Source organism: Suricata suricatta, chromosome 12 (genome assembly GCF_006229205.1).
Source record: "Suricata suricatta isolate VVHF042 chromosome 12, meerkat_22Aug2017_6uvM2_HiC, whole genome shotgun sequence".
NCBI lineage: Eukaryota > Metazoa > Chordata > Mammalia > Carnivora > Herpestidae > Suricata > Suricata suricatta.
Window position 1 is genome coordinate 12,987,443 of NC_043711.1, and position 21,341 is coordinate 13,008,783.

General features: G+C 55.7%; 2 protein-coding genes and 1 non-coding gene across 9 annotated transcripts in view; 1 reads left to right on the plus strand and 2 right to left on the minus strand.

Annotated features, from left to right (window-relative positions):
- Window positions 1–6,514, plus strand: part of COLGALT1 (collagen beta(1-O)galactosyltransferase 1) — a 19,222-nt gene extending 12,708 nt beyond the window's left edge. The window contains exons 7-12 of the mRNA XM_029917857.1: window positions 1,468–1,544; window positions 1,619–1,725; window positions 2,052–2,184; window positions 3,236–3,363; window positions 4,426–4,632; window positions 4,786–6,514. Of these exons, the coding sequence (XP_029773717.1) occupies window positions 1,468–1,544; window positions 1,619–1,725; window positions 2,052–2,184; window positions 3,236–3,363; window positions 4,426–4,632; window positions 4,786–5,053 (920 nt within the window). The 3' untranslated portion in view covers window positions 5,054–6,514. The remainder of the gene's footprint in view (window positions 1–1,467; window positions 1,545–1,618; window positions 1,726–2,051; window positions 2,185–3,235; window positions 3,364–4,425; window positions 4,633–4,785) is intronic.
- Window positions 6,515–8,936: 2,422 nt separating this feature from the next.
- Window positions 8,937–9,041, minus strand: LOC115275568. Its single transcript, XR_003901636.1, has one exon. It is a non-coding gene; the product is annotated as a U6 spliceosomal RNA (small nuclear RNA).
- A 2,212-nt stretch (window positions 9,042–11,253) lies between these two features.
- The window catches only part of UNC13A (unc-13 homolog A), a 62,609-nt gene continuing 52,521 nt past the window's right edge, over window positions 11,254–21,341 (minus strand). For 6 of the 7 annotated variants that reach the window (XM_029917391.1, XM_029917396.1, XM_029917395.1 and 3 more), the window contains 3 exons: window positions 18,672–18,764; window positions 17,619–17,778; window positions 11,254–16,057 (listed from right to left, as the gene is read on the minus strand). In XM_029917391.1, coding sequence (XP_029773251.1) covers window positions 15,757–16,057; window positions 17,619–17,778; window positions 18,672–18,764 — 554 coding nt within the window. In that variant the 3' untranslated portion in view covers window positions 11,254–15,756. The remainder of the gene's footprint in view (window positions 16,058–17,618; window positions 17,779–18,671; window positions 18,765–21,341) is intronic. The other variant, XM_029917393.1, reaches the window with a different exon arrangement.

A 21,341-nucleotide genomic window follows, 5' to 3' on the forward strand; every position in this document is an offset into this window, starting at 1 on the left:
ACCTGGCTGACTGCCAGGGGGGGTGACCTCCACGTCTCGTCCCTTGCAGAGGGCGAGCCGACCCCACATGGCACAAGACCCTAAATCACACTGTTGGCGTAGACCGCCTGGTGTGGCCCCAGACCCCAGGCAAACGAAGGTAGTCCCGTCAGGCAGGACGTTCAGAGGGCTTCCAGCTCCTGGGAGCTGGGGACAAAGGCCAGACCCCTCTTTGGTTCCATTATTCACCCCATGGTGGGTCTGAAGGTGTTAGGTTTTTATAACCACTGTGATGCGACTTTCTAGAAAGGCTGCATTGCTTTGCTCCTTCTGGATGCCTGACGTGGTCCATTTCCCCAGAATGGACAACAGAGTCAGGAGATCCTCACTTGCCGCCAGCAGGTCAGGCGAGCCTGGGACCCAAGGGAGGGGCAGAGGCTCAGAAAGAGAAAGGAGAGGCACCTGGAGTTTGCACCCAGGTGCTCGGATCCAGCCTCTCGCCTTGGTCTCAAGCTCCCCAAAAAAGGCAGGGGGTGGTCAGAGCTGTGTAGGGCCCCCCGTGGGAGAAAAACCCAGGATCCAGGTTGGCTTTGGGCTTTGCCCAGCCTAGTGGATGTGCCCAGCCCCCTCCCCCGCCGCACGTCTCCTGTTGTCCTCCCTCCGTGCGTGCCTCTGCATCCAAACTTGCCATGTTTCTAAGGATCCTAGTCACTATTTTAACTTGATTATGTTTTTAAAATCTGTATTTCCGAATAAGGTCACATTCCAAGGTTCAGGGGAGAAAGATGCCACCATATTGGGGAGGACACGATTCAACCCGTAATGTGTGTCCTTTTGTCGTGCCTTTTCCTGAAACCCCTGAGAGGAGAAGGTTTCTAAATCAGAGTCCCATTTTATAGATGAGGAAAGCCAGAGTCCAGGAAGATCAGCGTCACAGAGCTTGCCATCATTCCTATGCCCGTTCTGTAGTTATTGAGTGCCTGCTGTGTACTGAGCATTGGGCACTGGGGGACTCAGTGTGAGTGGACAGACCTGGTATCTGTTCTGTGGGGCACAGGGAGACAGACAGGAAGCCAGAGGGATGGGACTGCAGGCTGGGGGTCTGGTGGCAGAAGTCCGGGTGCTGTGGGAGCCAGGAGGAGGTGCCCTGCTCAACTCAAGAGGCCATCTTAGTGAGAACTCAGGGGAAGGAGCGGGGAAGGAAAGGTGTTTCAGGCAGAAGCCCAGCATGTGCAAAGGCCCTGAGGTAGGAGGGGATGCATCTGGGGCAGTGCTGACAGCCGGAGAGAGTAGGAGGTGGGGAACAAGTCTAGCACCAACGTTGTTAGTGGAGCTGGGTCATGCACAGCCTCTAATGCCAGGCTAAGGAGTTTGGGGTGTCCGAGGGGTGGGGGGGTCACACAGGGGCTGGGAAAGGGATGTTGTTAAGAGGCCAGAGCCCCTCCCCCAGTGACCCCACAGTCCCCTTGGTGTCTCTCTGCCCCACAGTGAAGCACCCACCAGCAGAGCTGTCCAGGTTCATCTCCGTGCCCACCAAGACGCCCGACAAGATGGGCTTCGACGAGGTGAGCCAGGCCTTCCGTGGGGTTGGGGGGGCAGGGCAGGAGCCTGCCCGGGACTGACCGAAGCTCGGCCGCAGGTCTTCTTGATCAACCTGAAGCGGCGGCAGGACCGGCGGGAACGCATGCTGTGGGCGCTGCGGGAGCAGGAGATCGAGTGCCGGCTGGTGGAGGCCGTGGACGGCCGGTGAGGCCCCCGCGGGGGGCGGGGGTATGGACAGGGGTGTAGACCCTGCAGGTGGAGGCCGTGGACGGCCGGTGAGGCCCCCGCGGGGGCAGGGAGTCTGGACGTGGGGGTGTAGCCCGTGCAAGTGGAGGCCATGGACGGCAAAGGAGTCCCACCCCAGGGGGTGGGGAAGTTGGGTCCACACATGAGTGTAGACCACTCCCTGGGGGGCGCTAACGGTGGAAGAGTGAGGCTGCTGCCCAGCGGAGGGGGCGCTAACAGTGGGGGGGTGGCAGGCAGGCCGAGGGGGGCGTCCCCTGACCCCTGCTCCCCCCTTCCTCCTCCAGGGCCATGAACACCAGCCAGGTGGAGGCGCTGGGCATCCAGATGCTGCCCGGCTACCGGGACCCCTACCATGGGCGGCCCCTCACCAAGGGCGAGTTGGGCTGCTTCCTCAGCCACTACAACATCTGGAAGGAGGTGGGTGTCTTGGGGAGGGCGGGGGCAGGGTCATCGGGTTGGGGCTCCTGGAGGGAATCACTGGCGCCCCCTGCAGGCCTCCGATGCCTCCGCAGAACACAGGGCCTCTCTTCAGGGACTGCTCCCCCCCCCACATGTCTCCTAGACCCTGAATGGGGCGGGGGTGAGCCCGGGTCCCACAGAAGGTGGGGTCTGAGACCCAGGGAGCCCCACTGAGGCCTCTTCCCCCCAGCTGCTCTCGAATGCCTCTGGAGCCTGTGCTCAGCATTTACGAGGAGAAGTGACAGCCACAGGGACATTGACCAACGCCAGACCCAGGCCAGGGACTCGGTGGCCACCTGCAGGGGGGGTTGGGGGAGGAAGCCAGGCCGAGACCCAAACCTGGAACCACTGGGCAGATAGGGCGTCCGGGTATTGGAGGCAATGGAATGTCCTTTCCTGAGTGACATTCGTTGTGGATGGGGCAGAGGTGGTGGCGTCTCGGCGGCTGGACGCGGGTTCAAGCCCAGCCCTGCCTCTTAGAGGGGTGAGCTCTGTGAGCAAGGAAGGCGCTTCCCGCTCTGAGTCTCAGTTCTCACGGATGACAATCACCATTCTGTCTTGAGGAGCTTCGGGTCCACTCAGGGAGCACTCACACTCCTACTGTGTGTCTGGCCTGGGGCTGGGGACATGACAGCCACCAAGACAGATGCGTGCCCCTGCCTGGGGCTCACAGCCCAGAGAGGTGGGGAGATTGTTGCCAAACCACAATAAAATAGGGGTGAGGCACCTGTGGGAGGGTGGCCGGGGGGAAGGGTGGTCAGGGAGGGCCTCTGAGGTGACATGGGAGCTGAGGCCTGAAGGCGCGGAACCTGCGCTGGAAGGAGCTGCCAGGCCAAGCCGCCTGCCGCCAAGTGTGCGGGGAGGTGACAGACAGCCAGGTCAATCCAAAAGATGGTGGGGAAGGTTTGTTTGCTTCTTCCTGCTGCCCCAGGGCCTTTAAGCCCACCTGACTTCCGGGCCAGGTCTGGCCTTGGTCTCTGTGTGACACGGGCAGGGCGTCCTTCCTCAGGTTGTGGACCGTGGGCTGCAGAAGTCTCTTGTGTTCGAGGATGACCTGCGCTTTGAGATCTTCTTCAAGAGACGCCTGCTGAACCTCATGCGGGATGTGGAGCGGGAGCGTCTGGACTGGGACCTCATGTGAGTGGGGGCATGGCTGCTGGCTGGATCGGGGCCCCAGACTGGGGTGGTGTGGAGCCGGGGCCTGGAGCTCAGGAGGGTGGCCTAGAGCCTGTGGCTCTGATGGCGTTTGCGAGTTAATAGGCTTAGCCAGCTCTTGGGGATATAGCACAGAAGGCCCCATGGTCCCTGGATCTGCGAACAGTCGGGACTGGGGGCGGGGCCTAAGGCCCAGGGGCGGGGCCCGGGAGTAGGTGTTTGGGAGGTAGGGCTGAAGGCCTGGGAGGAGGACCTGGAAATCTAGGGGCCTGGCCTATGGGGAGGGGGCTTCCTCAGGGCTCTGAAACTTGAGGCTTGTAGGGGGTGGGGTGTGGCCAAGATCTGATGTGGAAGTCTGCGTTTCTGTCTGAGGATCTTGGGGTGTGGCCTGGGGTGGGTGTGGCCAGGGCTTAGTGGTGTTCCCGGAAGCTGGGGGCCTGGCCGACTGTGGGGGCGTAGCCAGCCCGTAAGGCAGCCTGGACCTTAGACCAGAGCTAGGTGGGGTGTGGCCAACATATTAATGGAACAGTCCTTTGGAATTTCCTCCTCCTCCCTGCCTCTGTCCTTCCCTCCCTCTCAGCCCTCCTGTGTGCAGGGCCTTGATGCTGGTTCTAGGCCCGGGACTATGGACCACGTTCATAATAAGAGTAGCCTGTGCCCCTTCTTCCCTGACTGCTCACCCATTCCCTCACCTTGCCCAGCTGCCCCACTGCCCTGTGAACTCAGAGCAGCCTCCCTCCTGGCCCCACTCCTTCTTGTGGTTCAGCCTCAGAGAGCGTCCAGGGCATCCTTCCCTTCCCAGCTCCAAATCCTCCCATGGCTCCCCAGTGCCCTTGGAAAAGAAACCCAGCCTCCTCCCGGCACACCTCAGCCCCTGTGGTCCTCACTGGCCTGGCCACACCAACCTCCTCATCGCTCCCCAGACACCCCAGGCCCGCTGCCACCCCAGGGCCTGATGGAGACTCGCTAGATCTCTGATTTGCTCGGTTAGCCTTCCCCGGTGGGCAGGAAGGTGGGTGATGGGACCCTAACTCTGCACCCCAGCTATGTGGGCCGGAAGCGGATGCAGGTGGGGCACCCGGAGAAGGCTGTGCCTCGGGTGAGGAACCTGGTGGAGGCCGATTACTCCTACTGGACGCTGGCCTACGTGATCTCCCTGCAAGGCGCCCGCAAGCTGCTGGCAGCCCAGCCGCTCTCCAAGATGCTGCCCGTCGACGAGTTCCTGCCCGTCATGTTTGACAAGCACCCAGTGTGAGAAGGGGATGGCCGGGCGGGCTGGCGGACCCCAGGGACGAGTTTTTTCCTCTGCCCCCTTCTTCCTCTGCGCTCCCCCCACCCCCGCTTCCGTCCTCTCCGCCCCTTACTCCCAACCCACCGCCGCATCCCCCCTCGCCGCCCCCGCAGGTCCGAGTACAAGGCCCACTTCTCGCCCCGCAACCTGCGCGCCTTCTCGGTGGAGCCCCTGCTCGTCTACCCCACGCACTACACGGGGGACGACGGGTACGTGAGTGACACGGAGACCTCAGTCGTGTGGAACAACGAACACGTCAAGACTGACTGGGACCGTGCCAAATCCCAGAAGATGCGGGAGCAGCAGGCCCTGAGTCGCGAGGCCAAGAACTCGGACGTGCTGCAGTCACCGCTGGACAGCGCCGCCCGGGACGAGCTGTGAGCAGCGCTGCGAGCAGCAAAGCAGGCGTCACTGGCTCCGCCTCCTTGTGCGCACTGGCTGCTGTGACCCCGGGCAGGCCGAGGAGGGCTCTCCACGCAAGGTGGCTTCCAGCCAGCTCTGGCTCAGCAATCACGTGCACGCAGGCAGCTTTAATGGAGTGCCTACTGTATGCCAGAAACAGGGCCTGGAACGGGGGGATCGGATGGGAACGTGACCCGGTTCGGACCTTCAGGTGCCGAACGCAGAGGTGCTCGCCCAGTACCGGGCTTCTGTGTTAACGGCAGGGAGTGAGGCATAATTATTCCCTAGGCCAGTGACTGATTCAGTCATCAGGCTTTTATTGATCACCACCAACCCCTCCCCCACCGCCCCTAGAATCAGCACTAGTGATATACAGTCATTGTTTTGATTCATTTAAGTATTTATTGAATGCCTACTGTATGTTAGGCACCAACCGTTCTAGGCTCTGGGAATCTTGAGGTTAACAAGACCCTTTCATTCATTTCTTCGAACAACATATCAAGCACCCACGATGTGCCTGGTACTTGTGACACAAAGACAAGCTCTTACTGACTCAGAGCATTTATCGAGTGCCTGCTGTGTGCTGGGAACACTGAGCTTGGTGCTGGAGATGAAGAGAAACAAGGTGCTTTGCATTCTTCCATTGGTTTCTTCCCCCACCCATGTAAAGAGCACCTACTGTGTGTCAGGCATTAGTGATATAGTATAACACTCGCCAGGTGAGCACCGGATCACCTCCATGTGTGTCGGGCATGTGCCAAGTGCTGGGCCACTGAGATGAACAAGATGAGTCCTTTTTTTTCTTCATGCAGCAGGCATTTATTGAAGGCCTGCTGTATACCAGACCTCATGGACTCCCAGTGGGACTGGAGAATGATTGGCTGAGTTTGATCCCTGTCTGCCCCGCCCCCCCAGTCACCCAAGCTTGTGCAGACAAAATCCCCCCTCACCATCACCCGGAAGGGAGGGTGGCTCTTGGCTCACCAGGGACAGCTGCGGGTCCCAGTGACCACATGGCCGCACACAAGCTCCCCTGGACCTAGCCCCCCTGGAGGGGGCAAGGGATGAAGATGGGGGCTGGGTCTCCCATGCTCACCCCTGCTCCTGTTTTGATCCATCCCCCTGTTGACCTGACCTCCCTGGCCTGCAGCTCATTTGGGCCCTGCTTGCTCAGTGGGGTTCCTGTGTTTAAGCCTTTGGTGGGTCTGTGGGTGGGGGAGGGCCTTGCGTGGACCCTGCTGCCCCCCTGGGGGTCTCCCCAAGGCCTGAGCAGGACGATCCCCAGCGCAGGCTGGGGACCCTGCTCTGCCTTCAGCCTGGCACGAACGTCAGAGTCAGTCAGCACTGCTTTGCTCTCTTCAGGATGACTGCTCGCTGGGTCAGCTCCCAGATAACCTGCTTATTTTTTTATTAAATGTCCCTGGTTGGTTTTCACATAAATCTGTGTTCTTTTCTCTGCCTCCCATGAGCATACGCTCACACTCCGCACCCCGGCTGCTGGCCCGGTATGGGAGCAAACCAGGCGCTGCAGCGAAGCCCGCCTGTTGAGTGGGTATGGGGTGAGGGGGCAGGGAGAGCCCCCCAAAAACCTCGCTGAAATAGCCCAGGGATGGCTGGCCATGCGCACCGCTTACTGTGGGTTCAGCAGGATTGCCGCAATGACAGATCAAGGAGAGAGTCTGTTGTGTTTGGGGGTCTCCGGAAAACAGACCCCCAAGATGACGGTTTGAATTGTCCAGGAGGTGACTCCAGGAAGCCCCGAGGCGGGTGGGGACAGGAGACTCCGAGGGGAGGGGTGCCGGTGAGCACTGGACTCTGGGCAGCTGGGGGCCTCAGGGGACCACATCAGAGTGGCCCCAACAGACTTTGGATCTTCTTGGTCGAATACTTAAAGTTTCTCCAGATTCTCAAGCCCATGGAGTGCATAGGTACCTACCCAGGCCTTTTGCAGGATAGCACAGATGGTGTGCGATCCTTGTGGAAGAATTAGAACATAAGCGCTATAAGATTGCATCCAGTTTTTCCAGCAATTTTCTTTTTTTCTTTTTTTTTTTTTAGTTTATTATTTCGGGAGAGAGAGAGAACTCTGGAGAGGAGGGGAAGGGCAGAGAGAGGGAAAGAGAGAATCCTACACGGGCCCTGCATTGTCGGCGTGGAGCCCGATGGGCTCGATCTCCCGCACTGTAAGATCATGACTAGAGCCAACATCAAGAGGTGGAGGCCCAACCGACTGAGCCACCAGGCACCCCTCAGCAATTTTTTAAAAAATGTTTTATTTATTTTTGAGACAGAGAGAGACAGAGCATGAGCGGGGAGGGGCAGAGAGAGGGAGACACAGAATCTGAAGCAGGCTCCAGGCTCCGAGCTGTCGGCACAGAGCCCGACGCGGGGCTTGAACCCATGAACCCTGAGATCATGACCTGAGCTGATGTCTGACGCTCAACCGGCTGAGCCCCCCAGGCGCCCCAGCAATTTTCTTTGGAAATTTAACAACATCTTGTGGAAGCTCTATAATCAGCGCAGACGCCTACCAGTTCTTTCCTGGGTCGTCATCTACAAAGTTCTGTGATGGTGACGGACCACCATTCACTCGGCTGTTCCAACCAAAGAGCGTCCCAGCCCGACTGTGGGCAATGTTACAGGACACGTCTTTCCTGGGCGTTCTTACCGCAGTTGGGTGAGTTGATACAGGCGAAAATGCTGGAGTGACGGGTGTGCGCGTCCACTTGTGTGCGGCTGCCGTATTTACGCTTGTTAAGTGCTGACCATTCATCGTGTGATCGCGGAGGTGGGTGATGCGAGTTTATTAGCCAATCCCCTCTCATAGAACATCGGAGTCATTTCTCACGTGTTCCCGTGACATGGGATGTTTCTAAATCTAATTTTAACCCAGTGGATCTCAGCTGGGGTGTTTTTGTTCCTTGGGGACATTTGGTGATGTCTGGGGACATCCCTGGTTGCTACGACTGGGGGTGGAGGGTATACTGGGTTCTGGTGGGTGGAAGCCAGGATGCCACCAAATGTCCTATAGTGTGCAGGGCAGGCCCCACGAGAAAGATTGATTTGGCCCCAAAAGTCCACAGTGCTGTGGTTGAGAATCCTGCACCAATTCCGTTCAGCCTCTTGGAGACATGAGTCTCTCTCGAAGGGTCTTTTTTTGTGGCATGAAGTTTCCTTTGCTTTGAAATTTCTCTGATAAAAACACAGCTGCTCAGGCCCTGCCCCCGGACTAAAGGGTTAGAAGCTTGGAAGCAGTGCCTGGGAATCCCAATTTTATTTTGCATAAAATCTCCAAAGCACCATATCCTTCCTTCTAAAATATATATATTTCCAGGTTTCCATAGAAATGTATATATATCAGAAGTTACATTCAGGGGCACCTGGGTGGCTCAGTCGGTTAAGCTTCTGACTTCAGCTCAGGTCATGATTTTGCGGGTTCAAGCCCCTCATTGGGCTTTCCGCTATCAGCACGGAGCCCATTTTGGATCCTCTGTCCCACTCCTCCCCCTCTGCCCACCCCATGCTCGCTCGCTCTTTCTCTCTCTCTCTCTCAAAAATGAATAGAATGTTTTTAAAAAAGAGAAGTTGTATTCAGAAGTCTGAAATCAGGTTCACTTGAGGATAGATAGTCAAGATGTCAGAGGTTGGTTCCTTCTGGGGGATTTGGGGGAGAGTCCATGTCCTTGTTTCTCCAGCTTCTGGAAATGCCTGGCACTCCTTGGCTCACAGCCACTTCCTGTATCACATCCCCTACTTCTTCCTCTGACCTCCTCCCATCCCTCTTGCAAGGACCCTTGCGATTACTTTTAGGGCCCACGTGGATAACCCAGGAGAATCTCCCACCATCTCAAGATCCTTAATCACGTCTACAATGTTCCTTTTGCCATTTACGTGCATCCTTGTGCAGGGGCCATGCTAAGCTTCCCTGTATTGTTCCGATTTTAGGATACATGCTGCCACAGAGAACGCTCCTTTTGTCATTTAAAGTAACATTCACACGTTCTGGGCAGTAGGATGTGGGTCTCTTTGGTGGAGGACGCAATTTAGTCCACCGTATTCACCCTGTAGCATGCTGTGATTGTGGCTGGGTCTGTGGATGTATCATAACATATTATGTATCATAATGCAGCATATCAGTCAGGATTAAGGGTGGGAAACTGAAACTAAGAGGTCTTTGGGCTTTTTCTTTTTAAGTCAACTGTCTGCTCAACGTGGGGCTTGAACTCATGACCCTGAGATCAAGAGTCCCATGCTTTACTGACTCAGCCAGCCAGGCGCCCCGAAAAACCAGTTGAGGTCTTTTAACAGAAAGGGTTTAATACAGGAAACTCTGCTGCAGTAGCATGAAAGCAGCCACAGACTGAGCTGAATGAGTGAATGGATGAGCATGGCCATGTGCCAATAAAACTTTATTTACAAAAACAGGCAGTGGGCCGGATGTGGTCCAGGGTGCAGAGTTTGCCAACTCTTGGCACAGAGGAGCAGGACCAGGACTGGTCCTACAGGACTGATCTGCAGAACTTGCTCACCAGGGTAACCGAGGCTCCCCGAATTCAAGGCAGAGAGTCAGGTGGCCCTTGTAACGTCTGACACAGGGCACACATCCTGTATCTGTGATCCAGAAATAGAATGCCACCTTTGCGACTGCCGCAACTGCTTTTCTTTTCTTTTTAATTTTAATGTTTATTTATCTTTGAGAGAGAGAGAGAGAGAAAAAGAGACAGAATGTGATCAGGGGAAGGGCAGGGAAAGAGGGAGACACAGAATCTGAGGCAGGCTCCAGGCTCTGAGCTGTCAGCACAGAGCCTCACGCAGGGCTCAAACTCACAAGCCATGAGATCATGACCTGAGCTGAAGTTGGATGCTTAATTGACTGAGCCACCCAGGCGCCCCCACAACTGCTTTTCAATCCCACCAAGCTTGTCAGGGGACAAGGGAATGCAGATTCCGGAACATCTGGAATGTTCTGGAATGTCTGTTTCCATGCCTCGCAGCTTGCAGAGTGAAAGAGAAGCAAAAACCAAGGCAGCTCTAGTCTCTTATGCCTTCTAGACTCCCCCAGGCATCCGCTTTGGTGAACGTGAGCACATGCGCAGCTGTGGGAAAGTCTGTGAGCATCGCTAGGGCTTTGCAGCCTCTGCCTGGAAAGGGGTTGGATGGGGGAGGGTTCAATGTCAACCCACCACTTCCTCCTCGTTTCTTGCTGCACGTTATGGCGATGGTAAGAGTGATTGTGTAATTGTAGGATGCATAATCATGGAACCTATTATATGTAATTGCAGGATTAGGAACAGAGTAATTAGCCTGCAATGTAATAAATTATGTAATGAAATGTAATCTTACATAGATCATGAATCACATAATTGGGTTACACCCTCCAGAAAACGAATTGTCTTACTTACCATTCCTTGGATGGTCCTGCCAGGTTAGTCGGTGGTGCCATGAGGGGGTGTGGGTACATGGGGGTAGGATTAGGATAGATTAAGGGGGGGTTGGTGCAGGAGTGGGAGGACAGGGTGAGGTTGGGGCTAGGGCTTCAGGTGACAGTGGGCGTGGAGTGAGCATGAGGATGGTTGTTGAAGGTTAGCCCAAGGTTAGGGGGCGTGAGGAGAAGCAGGAGGGGAAGTTGAATAATGGATGAATTAGGTCAGAGGATGGCAAACCGTGGCCCAGGGGCCCAAGTCTGTCCAGCCACTTGTTTTCCTTTTTAGTTTTTAAAATTGAGAAGGTGCCTGGGTGGTTCAGTTGGTTGAGCGTCAGACATCAGCTCAGGTCATGATCTCAGGGTTCATGGGTTCAGGCCCCGTGTCGGGCTCTGTGCTGACAGCTTGGAGCCTGGAACCTGCTTTGGATTCTGTGTCTCCCTCTCTCTGTCTCTCCCCTGTTCATGCTGTCTCTCTCTTTCAAAAATAAAGATTGAAAAAAGAAAAAAATGGACAACAGATGGGGCTCTAGGTTGAATAGGAGCGTGTCCCAACTTGCCTGAGCTAAGAGTGACAGCTGCCCAGTGAATGTCCTCAGTCCCGGCTCTCCCTTCTCTGCGGCATCTTGAGTTGCATCCGTGGGTGGGACCGTGGTCAACAGCATCCGTGTGTATTAAGTGCTATGTGAGGGTTTTTGTTTTTTTGTCTTTTGGGTTTTTTTGCCCATATGGGCGTGAGAGGGAGCCGCCACACATCTGAGGCTTTTAGTTTTTTTCTAATTTTTTAATGTCTGCTGTTAATAAAATATTTTTACAGAGACCAAAAAGTCAGAATAGTGCAAAACATCTCAACACCATGCATTCATGACCACGTCTCGTTGGTTTTTAAACATTTGTTCCAAGTCACATATTTACAGAGAAATGGGGGCATCTGTGCGGACACCGGACCAACGGGATGGAATTCAAACAAACGGACAAACGGCGTTTTGAGTTCACATTTGCAATCACATGCTAAGAGAAGGTGTGTGGAGGCAGAACCTCCCTGGAGTGTGTGGCCGGGTCTGGGGTTGCGGGGGGGACAGGGTGTCTCAGGGTGCCAGGGCCAGGGGTGAACTGTGAGTCCCCCTGGCTGTGTGGCCTGGGACGCACAAGGGACCCTCTGCCTGTGACCTGTGTCTCGAGAGAGCCACTATGGCTAGGCAGGGGTCAGGGGACGGGAAGGTCTTACTGGACACCGTCAACTTGATTTCTCTCTTAAAAAAATAAATAAAAGGCAAAGAGAAAAGCAACACGTGTCAGCAAAGACGACTTTGGTCCTTGACAATTCTTAGGAAAGGGTGTTCGGGGGCAGACGGTGTCGTGATCCGAACCAACCCCCCAACAAGCTCCCCTCCCGCTCCACTGGGGCAGCAGAGTTTGGGGCGACTCGGGGCTGTCTGTCCCTGCTCTGCCCCGCCCCTCAGTGTCCCCATCTGCAAAATGAACAGCACAGGGTGTGGGGGACACAAAGGTCTCTGAGGTCCCAAAGATTTCTAGTTGGGTGTTAAGTTTTTTGCATCTCTGATGGGGGCATGGTGAGGTGTCAGGCTCCGGAGCCTGAGAGGAATTGCAGGTCGTGGCCGGGCACCTGCTCATGTAAGTAAATCCTCCCAGGTTGGCGGGGGTGGGGGAGGAGAGCTCCTCTTCTTTCTAGATCCCTGATTTCATTTTCTCCCCTCCCTGTTTCTGCATCTCCCCACCTCAGTCTCTCTCCATCTCAAGGGCTCTGTGTCCCACTGATTTCTTACCTTCTCTCTCTCCCCATCCTTCCCTCCTCTTCTCTCTTTGTGTCCTTACTCTGGGACACTGTCCCTCTTGTGGGCGAGGGGATCGGCTCTGTCCAAGACGTCCCTCAATGTCACACTCCCCCTACCCCGCCAAGGACCAGCCCCACTTACCCCTTCCCTGACTCCTGGATCTAGGGCCAGCTCCTGGCATTAAATGAGGTCCAAATACAACCGCTAGACCCCACCAGGGCTCAGAACTTCAGGCACCCCTGGTGAGGTGGGGAGTGGCCTTGGGGAAAACCCTGCCCCTGTTGGAGCCTTGTTTCCATACAGGGACTTCCTCTCTCCAAAGGCTTCCAGCCGCCTAGACTCCTTTCCTTTCCTGTCTCCTCCTCATCTGCTCTCATCCTCTCTCCTCTGTGTGCCCCACGACTCAGCCACAGTCTGGCTGGAACACCTTCTGTGTGCCCAGGTCTACGTGGACAGGAAGGTTGGTCTGGACAGACGTGGAGAGTCACGCGTGTGGACCCTCAACCCCAAGGCCATCAACTAGGCATACCTTCCCGTCGTCCTCCTGTGCCCAGTCTGTGCTGGGTGAACTTGGGGCTCTCAAGAGGCCTCAGACCTCAGTCCGAGGGGAAAACAGAGCCTGTCACAGATATCCCCCACCCCAGCCCCATGGCATCAGGGACAGAGGCTGGGGACAGGCGCTGGGAAAGTCCTGAGGAGAAGCAGGGAGGGTTTTCTACAGGAGAGGATATTTGTGATGAGTTTTGAGGGATAAATAGGAGCTCCCTGGGGAAAAGAAAAGGGAGGAAATTTCCAAAACAGCTCTAGCCTGGGAGTCAGAAAAAAAATCATTCAACAGATACTCCCTGAAGCTCCCGTCATGTGCCTGGGGTGGTGCTGGGGAGCTTGAGACACAAAAACACACGCGTGCACGCGTGCACACACACGCACACGCACACACACACGCCTCGACCAGAGACTCCCAAGGACTCTTTGGGAAATAAGTTGGCTCTCTCAAGCAGAAGCTCAGCTCCCCCTTTTCCTGCTGGCCACCCATAAATCCTTCAGGGCTCACTCCAGGTCACGCTACGTCCCCTTTGGCTGCTGCTGGTGTTCATCCACCACCACCCCCCCATGGCCAAAATTTAAGATCTGCCCCCTCAGTCCATGTGTCAGAGCTTCTCAGCAGCCCCCCTGCCACCTCCCAGCCTGCCCCTGGCCCCTGCCCCTCCCCGACTACCCTGTATGAGAGCTTACATCTTCACCTCTCGTTCAGAACCTTCAGTCACCCACACTTGCCAAAACTTGGGGGGCATGCAGGAAATGGCTCCACTTCTTCCAGACGTGTCCACATGCCAGGAAGCCATCGCTATAAACACACAACTCCCGATACCTAGGGTTTGCATATGGCCTCCTCAGAAATGCCAAACTGTTGGCCAGTGCACAGTGGGAACAACCGTACCCAGTGGCCCTGGGCTCATCTAAGGGGTGGGGTTTTTGTTTTTCCTTTTTACTATCTCTTCCAAAATCTTTCCAGGAATTACTTTCAATATCCCGAAAGCACTTTGTGTCTCCCCCAAACTGCCCCGGTCCGTTCTCCATGAGGTCGCCAGAGAGAGCTTTTGAAACCTGAAATCCAGAGTGTCCTCAGCTTTAAGATCTCCCGGGGCTCCCCCAAATCTCTTCGGGTAAAATCAGAACTCCTCAGAGCAGCATACAAGGCCCTGCCTGGTCTGCTCTCTCTGCAAGTCTGCACGACATCAACACCTCCTTGCTGTTGCTCCCCTCACCGGCCACACTGACCTCGCTGTGCTTCAAGCCTGAAGACATCAGCCTCACCACCTACTGCTCCCTCTGCCTGGAACTCTCTTCTTTCCAACTGATGGTTCCCTCCCATTTTCCACCTCCTTGGCAAGCTCTCTCTCACTTTCCCGTCTGACCCAGCCCCCACCACGCAGGGGTCCAGCTATTCCTCATCTCATCCCTGTTTTCATTTCTTCTTAGTGCAAGAGAATCTGGTACTTGGTCAATCTGGCAGGGAAAAACCAAATGGAACAGAAGCCCCTGTCCAACATGGAAAAGCAGATTCTGGGCAAAGAAAGCCATGACAAACTTCCCCCAAAGATTGTCTCCAGGAGCTAAAACGGGGAAACTTGACTCTGGCCAGACTGCCCCACCAATGCCTGCTGGAGGAAGAGCTTCAGGCAGGTAGAGGCCCCCCAGGGGTGTCCTGTGGCATGGTGCCTGAATTAATGACTGAGATTTTGGAGACTAAGCTCCAAGCAGGTTTGTATATTTCCACACACACACATATATACACACACCTAGAGTTTCTGGCCTCTTTCTTGCCTGACTGGAGAATTCTGGGAGAGGAAGAAGGGGTTGGGGGCGGGGAGTGCCTGGGTCCAGGGAATCCCAAATCCTCACTCTTTCTTGGTGGGAAGTCAAGAGTTCTCAGGGAATCTCCCTATAGGGTCCCAGTGGAAAGGGCTAAAGGTTGGGGTTTTGCTTGGCAGCCAGACGTGGGAGGGGGCAGTGGGGGCCTTGGCCCCAAACCCCCATCCCTTGTAAGGATTGGGGGAGGTCCCCTGAGGAGGGGCTAGCAGCAATAGGGAGCTGTGTCGGGTCATCCGATTCCAGCCCACCCTTAGATGGGGCACATAGGCCAAAGGGAGTGAGGTGTGGCACTGGGACCTTCAACAAAGTCTCAGGCAGCTCTCTGGGCTTCAGTTTTGCCATCTGTTAAATGGGTGGTTTGAATTCTATGATATGAGGATGGGGTATGTTGGGGGGAAAGGAGAGGCAAACCCCCATAAGGAAGTGGGGGCAGCGCGGGTGCTTCAGAGCCGTCCAGTTGGCCCCCAGGGTTTGGGCGCCCGAGGGCGCATGTGCTTTTGAAATTCCATCCTCCCCTCCTTCCCTGTTTATTTTTTGCACAAACATGAAAAGACACTCTGGTCCAATCTGGGCCCTCCAACCAGCATTCTCGCGCTTCCAAGCCCTAGACCACCCCAGGGGGTGCTCTAGGAAGCCCTGCCCCTTGCCCAGGGCTCGCCCCTCGAGGGAGCGGAGAGTTCCATACTTGGCAATTGGTCTTGGGCCCCAGGGTTTGGGGACCCATCTTATGGCTTTTCCAGGGGACAGGAGGCAGGACCTCCCCGTACCAGAGCCCCAGGACCTGGCCTCCTCCATAGGGGGCAGGACTTCCTCCCATCCCAGCTCGAAAGGTCCCCTAGGCGCTGGGGACTTGGCTTCTATTAACGGATGTGGCTTCTTTCCTTCATCGCGCCCGAGGGCGTGGCTGCTCGAGGGGGCGGGGCGTCGTCTGTTCACAATTCCCTAGAGGTGGGAGCTAAGTCGAGGGCGCAGGCGCAGTCAGCCCTCGGCCCGGGTCTCGGAGACTCGCCCTCTGAGAGGTCCCAGCGCACAGACACCGCCCCGCCCCGCGCGCAGGCGCAGTGCTGCCCGCCCGCGCGCACCCCGCGCTAGGGCGCAGGCGCGGCCCCGCCCTCTTCGGCGGAGCGCGTGTCCGACTTGAGCTTGACGAACTCCTTGGCGACCTCGTCATTGCTGCGCTGTGACAGGATGCGCAGCACCGTGAGGCCCGTGTCGTCCATGTGGATGCGGCGGCCCAGTGGCAGCCAGCAGGCGGCGCTCCCGCGCTGGGCCAGCTCCCGCAGCTGCAGCACGGCCAGCCCCACGGTGCGGTCCTCGCGCGCGAAGCAGTAGTCCTTGACGCACACTTGCAGCTCGTAGCACTCAGGGCCCGCGTCTGCGCTCAGCGTGCTGCGGGGGGGCGGGGCGTGAGGACAGCCCCTCTCGCCGGGCCACCACCCCCGACTCCTGGCCCCGCCTCCGCGACGGTCACGTCCCCAGGAGCTGGGCCACGCCCACACTTCCTGAGACCCTCCCCCACTTCAAGTAGTATCTACGTCACGTCCCACTCTCTCTTCTGCGTCCCTTCTTACCCCCACCCCACCTCCAACCCACCATACCTACTTTCAGCCTACGGCCAAACCACGTCGCCACCCAGGCGACATTTTCTCAAGACACCCTGGCTAGGCCCTGCTTCCACCCCGTGATATCTGCACCCAAAGCGCTCACACCTTTGGCGAGCTGAGCTGCTGCTCTCCACCCTGCCCCAGAAACCAGGCCCAGAAGCCACTTTACCAGGCTCCCACCTGAACCCTGATTATCGCCTTGACGCGGCCCCTCCCCCATCTTCCCTAGCCCACCCCTCTTACCTATAAGGAACTCTCTCCACGAGACCTGCTCTCCAGCCTCCCACGAGTGACCCATTCCACACTCCAGCACGGTCTCCCCTTACCCTAGAGCCTCGTCCCCAGTGATGCTGGGCTTCTGCCCTCAGGGAACCTGCCCTGATGGGCTATGCCCACCCCCACACCACGCCCTGGAAACACCCTCCCAGGCTGCATTCCTGGCCCTCAAGCCCTCCCAGCCACCCCAAGAGACATTTGCCCCGCAACTAGTTCACAGTCCTCCTCCCAAGCATTGCATCAGGTGACCTACCACTCCAAAACCCTCTGACCAAGAGCCCTCTTCTTGTCCTTCAGGGGTCCCCACCTCTCCCAGGCTCTGATGCTCCCTTACCCCTCTGCATTTCTGCCCCCCAATAACACCCTCCCCAACACTATCCTGCCCCAGTGAGGTTTACACTTGATCCAAATATCTGACCATCCCGAGTAATACCCGACTCAGACTTATTTATGCTCCCCAGGTCATCTGCCCCTCTGGATCCTGGATGCTTCTAAGCTCATTCTTGCTCACCAGGAAGCCCCATCTGGATGGGACCCTGCCCCTACCCACATGCCAGGCATCCCCATGCCCTGGACCACAGTCCACTCCTGTCCCCCAATGCAGACTCCTCCAGACCTGCCCAGGCAGCCCTGACAAGGCTCACTGCTGACTCCAGGAGACTTGGCCCCATGGCCCTGAGACCCTCACCTGCACGTTCCTTGTCCCAACATGATCACTCATGGCCCTTACCCAGAACTGAGTCTCCAACCCCAGAAATGACCATGCCCACACATGCCCCCTCTGCTCAGACTTCCCTTCTCTTCACAAGCCTTCACCAGCATGTTATAGCATATTCACTGCCTCCCTTGGGAACTGCGTGTCTCCCAAAGTGGCTACCCCCATCCCCTCACCAATGTGACTCCTGCATCAAGGGGCCTCCCTTCCCAGGGCCCTCACCTAGGATGTGACCCCTCTCATTCCTGCACCCAGATACCACGGGCCCACCAGACATCCCTCTTGCCTAGTGGACCCTGAGGTTCACCCAGCGGATGTCCCCTCCCCGTGCTCCCCAAATCATCCTTAGACTCACAACTGGAAGCTCTCATTGTACTTGGGGGCCCAGCTGTTGTTCTTGGATTTGGTTGCAAACTTGCGTTTCTTGTCACTGAGCTGGGGCCCAATGATGTTGACTTCGATGAAGGGCCGGAAAATGCCAGAAGTCTGCCACTTGAGGTCATTGGCAGCCACCACTGTTGGGGGAAGGAGAGAGTAAGACTGTCAGGGTCCCCTTTATGCAGCTGTGGTTTTCAAAGCCTATCTGGAAAGCTACCTTTCCCAGAATATTCCTATAGCTAAGTGTGGCCATATGACTACCCAGCCAATGAAATATGAAAGGAAATGATGTGTACAACTTTCAGGTTGTGGCTTAAAAGTCAGGGAGAATGCCCTACACTTTCTCCTTCTAGCTGCAGGCTGGGATGCTGGTGATTAAGTACTGAGTCCTTTGGTACCCCAGAAAGGAGGAAAGCATTCGGGATGCTCCCCAGCACTGTGAAGCCCCCACATTAGCTCTGGGCTGGTTGTCCTTGGAGTTACCTCAGAGAAAATTACATTCTATTTTGTTTAAAAATTTTTTGATGTTTATTTTTGAGAGAGGAAGTGAGTGCGAGAGGGGGAGAGGCAGAGAGAGGGATGGAGGGAGACATAAAATCCAAAGCAGGCTCTGAGCTGTCAGCACAGAGCATGACACAGGGCTCAAACTCACAAACCATGAGATCATGACCTGAGCTGCAGTTGGACGCTTAACCAGCTGAGCCACCCAGGCGCCCTTCATTCTATCTTGTTTAAACCACTGTTATTTTAGGCCTTGGTTAAAACAACAGTCTGTGTTTTAATTTTTAAAAAAAGAAGGCAGAACTGAGAGAGAAAGTGGAGTTAAGTCCCATCACACTGTTTGTACCCCTAGATCCAGCCATGCCTGAAAGTGTTTTATTTCTGGAATTTTTTAGTGTTATGAAAACTTTCTTTTTTTTTTTTTTTAATAAAAATTGGTGTCTTGATTAAGCTAGTTTGAGTGTGGTTTCTTTCACAGGACTAGTAAATCCCGGAGAGGGCAGTCTCCCTCCCAAGTCGGACTACTCACCTTTCACAGTGACCTTGTGCTCCCCGGTTCCTGGATGAGTGAAGAGCTCAACGTGGACCGAAACTTCACCCACAGGGTCTTCCACACCCGAGCCTGGGTGGGGCAGGGGAGGACGCTTGGCATGAGCTCCCTTCTTCCCACCCACTCTAAGGGACCTGGACCACCTCCCACCCACCACGTGCTGGCGGCACCAGGTCATCAGCCCTGACAGGGTGGCGCTGAGGGCAGGGGGGTGGAGCGGGGATTGGCAAGTGATCTTGGGAGACCAAGAATGCTGGATTCTGCCCTTTCGCTGCCTTGCTGTATGATCTCAGGCAGATTGCTTAACTGCTCTGAGCTGAATGCACCTGCCCCCTATTTTTCTCCTTCCACTAATTGCCATGCTGTCAAAAGTCATCTTGGCAGCACCTAGCTTACTGGGTTTCATTTTCTCCGTTTGGTTACAACAATGCCACATGCTTCAGGTTCTCATCCTATACACTAGTTGCTCCTTCTCACCCTCTTTTGTCACTTTCTCCTCCTCCTTCAATCCTCAAACTGTTGGGACGCCCTGCTTTGTCTCCACTCCCTAAGTACCCACACACTAGAAAACCCTGCTGACCGTGCCTTCAAAATACATCCAGAATCTGACCTACCTCCTTGGCCTCCATCCTGTTCCATCCCCCATCATCACATACCTGGACTGTTGCAGTAGCCCCTTCTGAACCCTCTTCTCTGCTTCTCTCAGGGGACCAGCCAGAGAAATCCTATTAAGTTAGATCACTTCCCTCCTCTGCTCAAAACATTTCCAAGGCTTCCATCTCACTCTGAAATAATCAAAGCCCTTTTTGTGATCAGCAATGTCGCTCCCAGTGTGTCCTCCCTATTACCTGGCCTGCCTCATTTCTCTCCACTCTCACCCTCGCTAACTCTGCTCCAGCCATGTGGGCTTCCTGGGTGTTTCTCCAAAACACTGTGAGAACCTGACCTGACCCAGAAGCCTCACTTCTTCTGAAGTGACAGCTTCAGTCATATCTTTTCTCTCCCTCCCCCAATGCCATGCGTCTTTCAATAAGGAATCTCAAGTTTCCATTGAGAAATACCCCCACACCCACCTCAGATCTTGGGATGGCTAAATGATCCATGGCTGCCCAGAGCATTCCCTGCCCATAGTTGCAGTGATTGGCTGAGGAATGGTCATGTGACCCATGCTGGGCCAATCAGAGTTAGCCCTGGGACTTTGGCTGCAATTTTCAGGAAAGAGTCTTTGGTGCTAAGCTAGCAAGGCTGTCTCTGCCCAGTGAGGGGAAAGCCTACCTCACAGATGTCTCCACCGAGACTGATGACCAATGACATTGGCAGAGGCATATTACTGATGTCAGCATAACTCTTAATCTTTCAGTTCCAGGCTCACAAATTCCCTAGTCTGCTTGAGTCTAGGTAAGGTGTGCCTCTATTTCTAGCTACCAGGAATGCCCAGATTGATTGGTTCTGATGGGGTTATTGAAGGGGCAGCTTAGAACTCTGTCCTGCCCCTCTCTCTGTGGCTCTGGAAAGGACATCCTGTGGGGCCTGGGGACCTGTGACCGCCAGCACCCCCATCAGGCCCCTCCCCTGCCCCCCTGGAAGCTTCCCACACCTTGAGCACCTCATGCATGGGGGAAGAAAGGGAGGGTCAGGGGTGGGTGTCCAAGGTTAATCTGGGTTACCTGGCACTGGGTAGGAAACGGCTGAGGCTCAGGGGGCAGAGAGACCTGGAGACCCCCATCACCCCACTACTGGGGCGTGCATCCCCCGTCTTTGCTGCCCACCCCAGGCCACCTTCCTTGTCATTTCAGGCTTTGATCCACCCTCCTCCCACCAGTCACATGCTCAGCCTCACCTCCCCCACCCCCCAAGGCTAGTGCTTCACAGCAAGCTCAATCCGGGCCAGACTGAGGGTGCCAGGGGGGGTAGTTGGGCAATGGTGGGTGGGGTGAGGGGTCAGACCATGGCCAAAGCTAGTAAGAAGGGGGAGGAGGGCAATGCTGGGCACCCCCATCCCGTGGTTTGCTGGCTCCAAGGGGAAGGCTCTTTCCCAGGCTTCTCTGTGCTTACCCCAATCCCAGCCCTCCCCAAGTCTCTGGTCCCCCTGTAGAGGAAGGTTCCTTGGGCAAGTGGCTTAATCTCCTTTGAGACTCAGCTTCCTTATCTGTGGAATGATGGACCATCCTGTGGGCCAACTGGGAGAAATCATTTCAAATATCCCTGAAAAATGCTTCTCGGGCACAAGCACTGGCTCAGAGTTAGAGCCTGAAAACTGTTAGTTTTCTATGCTTGGAAGAATGACATCAGTAGTGAATTAATTAATAATAATAATAAGAAGAAGAAAAATAAAAGTAACAACAGTACACTCGCTGGGAGCTACTGCATGTACTACAGGTCAGGAACTTCTTTTTACATGTAATTCATATAATCCTAAAAACGATCTTGTGATGTAGGGCCCTTGACTGTTCCCATTCTACAGATGAGAAGCTGAGGCTCAGGGAGGCGAGGTGCTCCCTGCGGGCGTCCAGCCGCCAGAGCGGCTGAGCGGGGATCCTAGCTCCCTGGGAGCTGAGCCCACTCATCACCGTGTAGGCGCTGTCCGCGGTACCGGGATCTGGCTTAAGAGATACACCTGGGAAGAGCGGATCCCGACTCGAATGGCTT